The following is an 11,495-nucleotide window of genomic DNA, read 5'->3' as shown; positions in this document are numbered from 1 at the left end:
AAGGGCGGAGCGCGGTGTGCACCCCGGGTTGAGGTGTCCGCGCAAGGATTTCTTGCGCCTCGCAAGAGGGGCACTGTGGGCGCTGCCTCCGAGGTGGAGGGCTGCTGACAGGACGTAAAGGGTCAAGGGGCAGAATAGGCAGCTGCGTCCACAAAACTCCAGAGTTTAGACTGGGGGAGGGGAGAGTGAAGGGGAACTCTTTGTTTACAGTTGGAATGTGCGGAGGGGCACCGTGGAATGTGTCCATCAACGCTGGGAAGAAAGGGCATGTTCTACACAAACATCGTGATACTGTTCCTAGAGTGAGGGCTAGGGGGGAGATGGGGAGAGATGTCACAGAAGTGATAGGACAGGGGGCCAAGCGTAAGAGGAAGATGAAAGGAGGATACGTAGGAGGTCCAGAGACCCGTGTGTATAGATAGCTCTGAGAGGCAAGGAGGCGCAGGCAAGAAGTGTGGGAGCTGCAGAACCGACGAATGCATAAAGCAGGGAAAGGACAAGTTGGTCCGGAGACTTGAGAGACAAACAGATAAGCTGCAATAAAAAGCGCTTTCTAGACCCATGGTTTTCTGATGACGGGGTGGGAGGATACAAGATTTATGTGCTTGTATGAAAAGGAGCGAGGAAAGTAACTGAGGTTGATCCCTGCCTCCAGAGGGACAGAGAAAGATTTAGTGTGTACATAAAAACACGGAGAAAGGTTTAGGACTAATGCAACCTTAAGGGCAATAGAGAGGGAGACACGGGAAGAGACACCCCCTGGTGTTGGGAAGTGAAACTTTTAGCAAACATTTTAGGTGGCTAGAGATCAAAAAGTGTGATTTGCAGGCAAGGTTATGCCCTTCCTAACTCTGACCCTCCCATGGCTTGGTCACAAGAGGCTGATGGCAGAGTGGACTGACATCCTTGGGGGGGGGGGTGGACTGTATAAATGATGGTGGAAAGGGGAGACGTAATAATAACCAATGAACAAGAATAAGGAAAGAGCCAGGCAGTGGTGGCGCATGCCTTTAATCCCGGCACTTGAGAGGCAGAGGCAGGGGAATTTCTGAGTTCGAGTCCAGCCAGGGCTATACAGAGAAGCCCTCTTCCGGAAAAAAAGTGGAATAAGGAGAGGAAAAAAAAGAAAGAATAAGGAAAGAAGACATGCTTGACTAAAATCAAACACCAAGCAGTTGTTTGTTTGTTTTTTTTATTTAATTCAAAATAACATCTCAAATGGGGAGAGATAGAAAATGGTGGGAAATTACTTTTCTCCTCAAGATGTGGTTTCTCTGAGTAGTCCTGGCTGCCCTGGAACTCAGTCTGTAGACCAGACTGGCCTATAACTCAGAGATCTGCCTGCCTCTGCCTCCCAAGTGCTGGAATTAAAGGTATGGGCCACCCACACCTGACTTCCTTTTGTATCTAAGTTCCATAAAAACTACTGCACACGAATCATGCATATTATTTTCATTTCGATATCTTGAGAATCTTTTATAACTTTATATCCATAGGGAGTGGGGAAGAGAGGACAGGTATGGCATACCTACATTCACAGCACTTAGAAGTCTGAAGCAAGATAATGGACCGTTTGAAGTCGGTCTGGGTTATGTAGTGAGTTCTAGGACTGCCTGCACTACATAAGCCTTTTCCTCAAAACAAAAATAAGGCCAGGGGTTCTAACACTGCAATTAATCCAGGCATGATTACTCAAGGAAATAGAGGCACGATGACCTGTGAGTTCAGTGCCAGCCAGGGCTACAGGGTGTCTCAAAACCACACCAAACAAAGTAACAAAGAAACTGACTCCTTTGTCTAAGTTGTATTTTTCACTCAATTGATTTCTCTAGATAGTCAGCCTGTCCCTGGTCAAGACTACAGCTTTTCTCTGATCTTGAAAGTTTCCTCTGAGGCTAAAAGCATCAGTAATGAGGTGACCTATCAGGTTATAACCTGCTGTGAGCAACGTCTTCACAACTAGCATGAGGGTCCTGCTCCACCCTCACCCCACCCTCACCCCCAGATGGAAGGATGATTGAGGGTCTTCCAGAGATATCTCGGGTCTCTGCACATCTCTAATATTTAGAAATTTTGAGATTTGGGAATGAAGATGAAAGTAATCCTGTTATTTAGTTTTTTGAGACGGGGTCTTTCTGTATTATCCTAGAATGGTATGTAGACCAGGCTGGCCCCAAATTAGAGATTCTCTGCCTTGCAAGTGCTGTTTAAAGTCACCAACCCCAGATGAAAGAGGAAATTGTAAGAAAAGTTTTGAAGCTCCTAAATAAGCCCTCTTTTATTTATTTTATCATATTTATATTTGTTTCTCTCTCTCTCTCTCTCTGTGCGTGTGTGTGTGTGTGTGTGTGTGTGTGTGTGTGTGTGTGTGTGTGCTTGCTAGTAGAGCTACTAAGTCAGCAGATGGTCCTTTGTTTTTGATACAGGATTTGACTGGTTTGTTTTTTTAAAGATTTATTTATTTTATGTGAGTGCTCTGTAGCTCATCTTCAGACTATAGCTGTCTTCAGACACACCAGAAGAGGGCATCAGATCCCATTACAGATGGTTGTGAGCCACCATGTGGTTGCTGGGATTTGAACTCAGGACCTTCAGAAGAGCAGTCAGTGCTCTTAACCATTGAGTCATCTCTCCGGTCCCACACAGCTTACTTCTTAACCCAGACTTTTTTGCAGTTAAAAACTCAAATGACAGGGGCTGGAGAGATTTGGCTGTTTTGAGAGCTGTCCTCAAACTCAAATCCTCCTGTCTCTGCCTCCTGAATGCTAGAGTTACAGGCATGTGCCAGGTCTGATTTTTGCAAGCCTTTTTCATCTCCAAAACTGTAATAGCACTCTACATACACAGCTGACTTTTTTTTTTTTAAGATTTATTTTCTGTATATGAGTAGATTGTAGCTGTACAGATGGTTGTGAGCCATCATGTGGTCACTGGGACTTGATCTCAGGACCTCTGCTAGCTCCAGCTCCGCTCGTTCCTGTCCAAAGATTTATTTATTATTATATGTAAGTACATTGTAGCTGTCTTCAGACACATCAGAAGAGGGCATCAGATCTCATTATAGATGGTTGTGAGCCACCATGTGGTTATGGGATTTGAACTCAGGACCTTCAGAAGAGTAGTCAGTGCTCTTAACCATTGAGTCATCTCTCCGGTCACACACAGCTTACTTCTTAACCCAGACTTTTTTGCAGTTAAAAACTCAAATGACAGGGGCTGGAGAGGTGGCTCAGCGGTTAAGAGCACTGACTGCTCTTCCAAAGGTCCTGAGTTCAATTCCCAGCAACCACATGGTGGTTCACAGCCATTTGTAATGGGATCCAATGCCCTCTTCTGGTGTGTCTGAAGACAGCTACAGTGTACCCATATACATAAATAATTATTTAAAAAAAAAATCTCACCAGGCAGTGGTGGTGCATGCCTTTAATCCCAGCACTTGGGAGCCAGCCAGGGCTACACAGAGAAACCCTGTCTCAAAACAAACAAACAAACAAAAAAACCAAAAAACCCTCAAATGACAACCTGGTGGTGGTGGCGCTTTTAATCCCAACACTCAGGAGACAGTGGCAGGTGGATCCAAGTTTGATGCCAGTCTGGTCTACAGAGCAAGTTCCAGGACATCCTGCCTTGAAACACCAGAAACGTAAAACAAAACCAATAAAAAACACCTCAAGGGCTGGAGAGATGGCTCAGCAGTTAAGAGCACTGACTGCTCTTCCGAAGGTCCTGAGTTCAAATCCCTTCAACCACATGGTGGCTCACAACCCTCTGTAATGAGATCTGATGCTCTCTTCTGGTGTGTCTGAAGACAGCTACAGTGTACTTACATATAATAAATAAATCTTTAAAAAAAAAAACACCTCAAATGACTGGCCAGGTATGACAATAGCCACTTGTAGTCCTACTATGAGGAAGCCAGAGGCAGGAAGATCATAAACTCAACACTTGCTCGTAAGTTCAAGCCCTGCCCGGGCAAGGAAATGACGCCTTGTCTTGTCTCAGAATAAACAGTAAAGAGAGGGCTCAGTGGGGTTATCGCTCACCACTCATTCTGTATTTGGTTTGAAAGTCAATGTCTAGTGCCACAAGAAACAAGCCAATGGTAACCACCTCGTGTTACCGCTAACACCTCTGCTTGACAGCCTCAGAAGCACCCAATATGTGTTAACCTGAGCCCCATGCCTACAGCCACTCTCTGTTGAGTGAGAACCATAGCTGTCTCCCTGCCCTCTCTCTGTCTCTCACTGTTTTGCTTAATGTGGTGTATGGGTGTTTTGCCTGCATGTATGCCTGTACCCCAGAAGCATGCCTGCTGCCCAAGGAGGCCAGAAGAGGGCCTTTGGACTTGGAGTCACAGGTGGTTGTGAGCTGCAGTGTGGGTGCTGGGAAATGAACCTGGGTTGTCTGGAAGAACAGTCAGAGCTAACTGTTGAGCCATCTCTCCAGACACCTTTCTTTCTCAACTTCAAACCTACCCAAATCCTGTAAGCCTAATTGTATCAATTCTGCTTCCTAAATACCTCAGTTGCTTGCCCACCCTCCTTATCCCCCGTCCCCATTACCCCAATGACATGACGTAGCCAAGGCCTGCAGGGTGACATGAGAGGAAGAAGCAGAAGGATTGGGAACTGGAGGTTATCCCTGGTGATCTCAAGGGTGAGCCTGGCCCGGCAGTGGTGGCGCATGCCTGCCTTTGATCCCAGCACTCTGGGAGGCAGAGGCAGGCAGATTTCTGAGTTCGAGGCCAGCCTGGTCTACAGAGTGAGTTCCAGTACAGCCAGGGCTACACAGAGAAACCCTGTCTCGAAAAGCAAATAAATAAATATAAATAAATAAATAAATAAATAAATACATAAAAATATCAAGGGTGAGCCTGGGCTACATGAGACTCCTCTCCCCATTTCCAAACCAATTTAATTCCTCTCTGTAATTCCTTGCTGCCCTTCAGCCAACAGCTGACTACATGACTTACGGTCTCCAGGCTCTTTCCTCGGTGTTGTGTCCACTTTACCACCAACCCCAGAAGCAGCCTTGCCTGCAATCACTCCTGCCTCTGGGCTTCTGTTTGGCTCATCCTCCTGGCCTTTGCCCCTCTCCTGGTCAATGCCTCCCCCTCTTCAGGCATTACTTTAAACCTCACTGTCTCAGATAGGCCACGCCCAGCTACACAATCGTGTCAGCTACCCCAGCCGTAGACTGCCATTGTCCTCCGCATTGTCCACAGTCATCCTTATCACAGGTCATTTGCCTGCGCTGCCCCCGCCGTGCTTCCTGACTAATCAGTGAAACCTAACAATCTGAACTTACCGCCTTCGTGTCCACAGCCCCCAGCACAGGGCATGGCACATAGCCAGGAATCAGTTGTTCGCTGTTTGCGGACGGGGTCTCATGTAGCCTGGGCTGGCCTCAGATTTGTTGAGTGACCAAGGAAGACCTTCATCTCCTGAGACCTTTACCCACGGGACCCATTCCTGTTTGGTTTTTGTTTTTTGTTTGTTTGTTTGTTTCTCTGAGACAGGGTGTCCTCAAACTTCTGGTCCTCCTGCCTCAGCCTCTCTATTGCTGGAATTATAAGCAAAGACCACCACGCTCATGTGCCACCATGCCTGACTGATTCTGCTTTTATGAGACAGGACTTCACTGTATAGTCCAGGTTACCCAGGAACTCACTAGATAGCTCAGGCTGGCCTTGGAGCCACAAACCCTCCAGTTTCAGCTCCGAAATGATGGAATCGTAAGCATGAGTCACTATGCCCAGCAACATGAGAAAGGCTTAAGCTTTAATTTCCTCACATGTAATATGGAAATAATATTTTCTTATATAATCCAACAAACAATAACTATCATTTAAAAAATCCAAACAATAACTATCATATCTAGACCCTAATTCCAAATAGCGGTAAGCCCATGATTCCCTGCTCAGACTAAAAAGCCCATGACTGAAACTTCCCACCAGGGGGCAGTATTACCCTGGACTGCTCTGTTCAGCCTCCAGGGCAGCACAAGACCAGCAGTGTTTCTCCTGAGCTGTGGGTACAGTGGGGTGTGATGGGGGCAACTAAGTCAGAGATGGAACCCGGGTCAAGGCCTGATGTCTCTCTGGCCCAGGCTCCTCTGCATCCCAGGATTCTCTGAGGCACTGTTTGTTCTTAGGAATAAGCATTTTCTGGTTGCCACTCATGGGGAGAAAGGTCTCCCACCAGAGTGTCCAGCTCCACTTCAAGTGGAAACTATGTTAAGAAAAGCAGATTTCCCTTTTCGGACTGCAGGAGGCGTCTCCTTATTCCGAGCCATCCATTTGTGGGATGTGGAGAGTGAGGGAGCCAGCTATCCTGGTTATAGAGCATACTCATCCTTTTCCACCTTGATTTCAATGAACGAGTTCAAGTCAGGACAGGATGCCTTGTGGGACTGGTCGTAGGATGGAGAGGCCGGTCCTTTCTCATTGCCTCCTCCTTCCTCTTCTTGGAAATTGGGGTTGTAAAGCTCGGGAGGAAGGAGTTGGGCTTCCACAGAAGGCAGTCTGTCTGAGGGAGGCCCGTATACACGGTTGGCTTTGGTACCGTGCTTAGAGTTAGCATCCAGGTGATAGCAGAGCTCTGTGAGGCGCTGGGCCCTGAATCGAGGAGAGCGGGCCACCCACACCCCTGGCTCGTTAAGACTGTCCTCCTCATCGGACATCAGTTCTTCTGTCACGTCCTTCCACAGGTGCTGGTCCTCAGGTCCGAAATGCCTCATGATACTGGATCGATTGGCGAAAAGCTATGGTAGGACCAGGATAGAGATTAGGAGGAACAGACTGTTGTTTGTAGAACGGGCTTCTTTTCTTTTTTAAAAAAATATGTATTTATTTTATTCGTATGAGTACACCACCATTGCTTTCCTCAGACACCCCAGAAGAGGGCATAAGACCCCATTACAGATGGTTGTGAGCCCCATAGAACCGGTTTATGTCCCATAAAGGAAATGTAAAAACTCTGTGCCTGAAGGAAGCCAGTGTTCAAGTCAGATCCTGGTTGGAGTAGGCTCACCCTCCACCTGCCTGTCTACCCTCCAGTCTGCCAGCCCTGTTCTCAGATGCTGTAGCCTTCGGTCCATCCCTCACGTTACAGCTCATTAGGAACCAGGGTTTCAGCTCTTGAAAGGAAGGCCCACAGACTTACCCGGTATCGGCGACTTCGAAGTTTCTTCTCCTCTTTCTCCTTCAGGCCTTTGAAAGGGTTGAGAGAGTTGCGGTACTCCCGCCTCTTGGTGAGGAAGTAGGCCACACAGGCTCCTAGGGAAGGGAGACAGCAAGACAGTCTTCGTGAACAAGGGTCCCAGCCTGTACCCTGCCCTGCTCACTGCGTGGAAGGGCGTGGAAGGTCAGACACGGCTCGGCAGCCTACGCTTTCCCGAGCAGCAGCACGGTCCAGTCCTCCTGGATCTACTGACCTTTGTGTACCTTCTGCTCTGAACTAACTCCTCCCAGAAATCCCTGGCTACAGAGGCAGCTCCAGCTGCTTCCTGTGCATTCGGGGCTCTTGCAGCAAATGTGCAGTTGCTACTCTACCAACAGGTCTGAGCACCTTTTCCTGAGGCCATCACAGTACTTCAGTAATAGCGTTAAGTGACTCAAGAGTAAGGAGTAGAAAACTTAGGACACAGTGGGAGTTTTAAAATGAATCCGGATGTGTGTCTGTGTACCACATCATACAATGCTCTCAGAAGCCAGAAGAGGACATGGGATCCCTTGGAACTAGAGTCACAGCCTGTTGTGAGCTGTCATGTAGGTACTGGGAATCAAACCCAGGTCTCCAGAAGAACAGCCACTACTCTTAAACTCTTAATCATGAGTCAAGTCTTTGGCCCCAGGACACAGTACTCAGGGTCGAAAGGGCTGGCTTCTGGTTTAGCGAGATGGTTTATGGGGTAAAGGCTGAAGTGACCCTCTTGCTTGAGGCTCCAGCCTTGGAATCACGAGTATGTGAAATCATGCATAGCTGTCATGAGCTATTTTTTAAAAGATTTATTTTATGTATATGAATGTTCTATCTGCATGCACACCCGAATTCCACACGAGGGCATCAGATCCCAGTATAGATGGCTGTGAGCCACCATGTGGTTGCTGGGAATTGAACTCAGGACCTCTGGAAGAGCAGACAGAGCTCTTAACCGCTGAGCATCTCTCTGGCCCATGTAGTACATTATTTTAATACCACCTAAATCACCCCCATGCCACTTCCCTCCCAACCAAGCACAGGGAGAGGGAGGGGCAAGCAGAGACCAGCAGAGGGAAGTCCGTGACCTCACCTTTCAGCTCCTTATCCGTGTAATTGTGGGGACTGGCCGTCAGCTCCTGCTTGAGCTTTTCCAGAAGAAACTTCACTACTGAAATATTCCAAGATGACTTAATGCTGTCACAGAGGAAGAAAGAAACGAGTAAGGCAGGCAACTTTTGAGACAGACACACACAGAATGAGTTAGCTTTGCAGTAAAGTCCTTGGCACGGTACAAGCATCTCCCCATCCCACCTCCCACCTCCCTCTCAGCAAAGCACCCTAAAAGCTTCTTCCCGTCAGGAAACCATACCTTTCAGACCCGTTGAACCTCTTGTCATTGGTGATGTGGTTATGCACATTGTGGACCAATTTCTAGGGTAGGGGAGAAAGAATCAGATCAGGAATAGACAAGAAAACTTTGCTCTGGTTCCCTGGTCCCCAAGGTAAAAAAGCATTGTCCCCATGTGTGTGGCTTCTCTGGCTGAATCGCTTCTACTTCCTAGGCACCATCTTTTACTATGTCCTTTTTTATCCAAAGAGCTAAGTTAGAATTTATATTTTTGCTTTTGTTTTTTAAGCTAAAGTTTCATGTAGCCCAGGATGGCTGCAAACTTCTGTGGTCAGGCTGGTCCTGACCCCCTGACCCCTGCTCTTGATGCCTTCAGTACCTGAGTGCTGGGATACAGAGATGTGTCACCATGCCCGGCTGTCTATATTCCTTTGATATAGGTGTATTGGGAAATATCTACTGATTGATGGCCTACTGCTTAGGTGTGGTGGCACAGGCCTTTAACCTCAGCATTCAGGAGGCAAGTGGCTAGCCTGGTCTACAGAGCAAGTTTTAGGACAGCCTGGGAAGAAAATGAAAACTTATCACAAGTCTGAGAAGTACATCCTGGAGACTTGAAAACTGCAAATCTACAACAACGGAAATGGAAGCCAAAGAGCCCGGCAGTCAGCAGCTGACGAGTTTGCTCAGATACATCTCCATCTCTCTTCTTAAAAAAAAGCAGGGCTGGAGAGATGCCTCAGAGGTTAAGAGCACTGACTGCTCTTCCAGAGGTCCTGAGTTCAAATCCCAGCAACCACATGGTGGCTCACAACCATCCGTAATGAGATCTGACCCCCTCTTCTGGGGTGTCTGAAGACAGCTACAGTGTACTCACATATAATAAATATTTTTTTAAAAAAGCATTTACTTAATTTTGTGTGTGTGTGTATGTGTGTGTGTGTGTGTACCTGAGTATATGAATGTGCACCTACCACATGTGTACAGGAACCCAGAGGTCAGAAGAAGCAACAGATCTGGAACTGATGTTATAGATGGCTGTAAGCTATGTGGTTGCTGGGAATTGAACTCAGGACCTCTGCTCACTCCAGCACAAAGATTTATTGTTATATGTAAGTACACTCATGAGACTGGATGCCCTCTTCTGGAGTGTCTGAACACAGCTACAGTCTACTTACATATAATAAATAAAAAATCTTTTAAAAAAAAAAAAAGAAAAAGAAAAAGAAAATGTTGCTACTACATAATTTAAAGAAAAAGTAGGGTTTGAAAAAAACTAAACTTACACTGTGTTTCACCTGCAAGGGAGAACCAGAGCTGTGTCTGCATTGTGGGACTCGTCAGAGACAGCATCACTTCCTGAAGTGCTTGGGAACAGATCTGAAGATGGCATTACCTTCCTGAGCCACCACCCCCACCACTCACAAAGTCATAGGTCATGCTGCAACTGAAACTTTGAGCTTATTTTTTGTTAGTTGTTGTTGTTTTGGTTTTGGTTTGTTTTTTGTTTTTTTGGGGGGGTTGTTTTTGTTTTGTTTTGTTTTGTTTTGTATTTGGTTTTTTTGAGACGGGGTTTCTCTGTTTTCTCTGTTTTTCTGGCTGTCCTGGAACTCACTCTGTAGACCAGGCTCAGAAATCCGCCTGCCTCTGCTTTCCAGAGTGCTGGGATTACAGGCGTGGGCCACCACCGCCTGGCTTGTTTTGTTTTTTGAGACAAGGTTTTTCTGTGTAACAGAGCTCTGGCGGTCCTACATCTCACTTTGTAGACCAGGCTGGCCTTGAACTCACAGGGATCCACCTGCCTCGGCCTCTGGAGTGCTGGGATTAAAAGCATGCACCACCATCCCAGGCTGACACATTGAGCTTTAATGCAAGCTTTTTACTTTTGTTATATTTTAGCTTTGTTTCTTTCTAATTATATTTCCATCCCAAGCCCCTGCAGCCAGTGGAGGCTACCCAATCCCAAATGGATATCGCCCATTTAGAAATCCCTAACCGATCCCCCCATCTCTGTTGAGTGATTGTACAAAACAAGAAAGTACTACCAGCTTTGGGGGTTCCAGTCTCCACTCTCTGAAGAGCACAGGTGCTGTATTAACCTGAAGTAGCACAGTTTTCCTGCAGCACTTAGAAGTCAGGTGTGGTGGCTCAAGACTGTAATCTCAGCATCTGGGCGGCTGATGCAGAAGGAGCACCAGCAGTGAGGCCAGTCTGAACTACACAGAGTCTGCTGTGCCAGCCTGGGCTAAAGAGATGGCCCATCAGTTTAAGAGTGCTTGTTGCCTGCCCTTCCAGGAACTCAAGTTCAGTTCTCAGTACCCACATGGTGGTTCATAACCATCTCTAACTCCAGTGCCCGGGGATCTAATGCCCTCTTCTGACTTCCACGGACTTTGTACACATGTGGTACAGACATACATGTAGGCAAAACACCCACACATGTCCACATACATAAGATACAAAGTCTAAAAGAATAAAATAAAATATTTTAAAAAACAAATGAATGCCAGGCAGTGGTGGCACACGCCTGTAATCCCAGCACTCTGGGAGGCAGAAAGAAGCAGGGTTTCTGAGTTTTAGGCTAGCCTGGTCTACAGAGTGAGTTTCAGGACAACCAGAGCTACACAGAGAAACCCTGTCTCAAAAAAAACAAATCCAAAAAACCCCAAAACAAACAAACAAACAAACAAACAAACAAACAAATGAACAAAACCAGAGGCCAGCAAGGTAGCTCAGTTAGTAAAATCATTTTTCACATAAGCCCAAAAACCTGTTTGATTCCTGGAACCTGTATAAGAATAGAAAGAACTGACCCCATAAAGTTACCCTCTGACATCCACATACTACTCACGTCCTATTTGTCCCTCAATCATATATAGCATAATACTTCTCTCCCTCTCCTTCACCCTCAAACGGCAATGTAAACAGGGGTGCCGCTCAGTTTT

General features: G+C 46.7%; 1 protein-coding gene across 3 annotated transcripts in view; it reads right to left on the bottom strand.

The window, feature by feature from the left end:
* Positions 1-5,763: 5,763 nt before the first annotated feature.
* Positions 5,764-11,495, bottom strand: part of C8H14orf93 (chromosome 8 C14orf93 homolog) — a 23,562-nt gene continuing 17,830 nt past the window's right edge. For all 3 annotated transcript variants that reach the window (XM_052191501.1, XM_052191503.1, XM_052191502.1), the window contains exons 4-7: positions 8,572-8,633; positions 8,293-8,396; positions 7,164-7,276; positions 5,764-6,762 (exon numbers count right to left, since the gene is read on the bottom strand). In XM_052191501.1, the coding sequence (XP_052047461.1) occupies positions 6,337-6,762; positions 7,164-7,276; positions 8,293-8,396; positions 8,572-8,633 (705 nt within the window). In that variant the 3' untranslated portion in view covers positions 5,764-6,336. The remainder of the gene's footprint in view (positions 6,763-7,163; positions 7,277-8,292; positions 8,397-8,571; positions 8,634-11,495) is intronic.

This window comes from Apodemus sylvaticus, chromosome 8 (assembly GCF_947179515.1).
Source record: "Apodemus sylvaticus chromosome 8, mApoSyl1.1, whole genome shotgun sequence".
NCBI classification, from domain to species: Eukaryota; Metazoa; Chordata; class Mammalia; order Rodentia; family Muridae; genus Apodemus; species Apodemus sylvaticus.
This window is presented reverse-complemented; position numbering and strand designations above follow the sequence as displayed.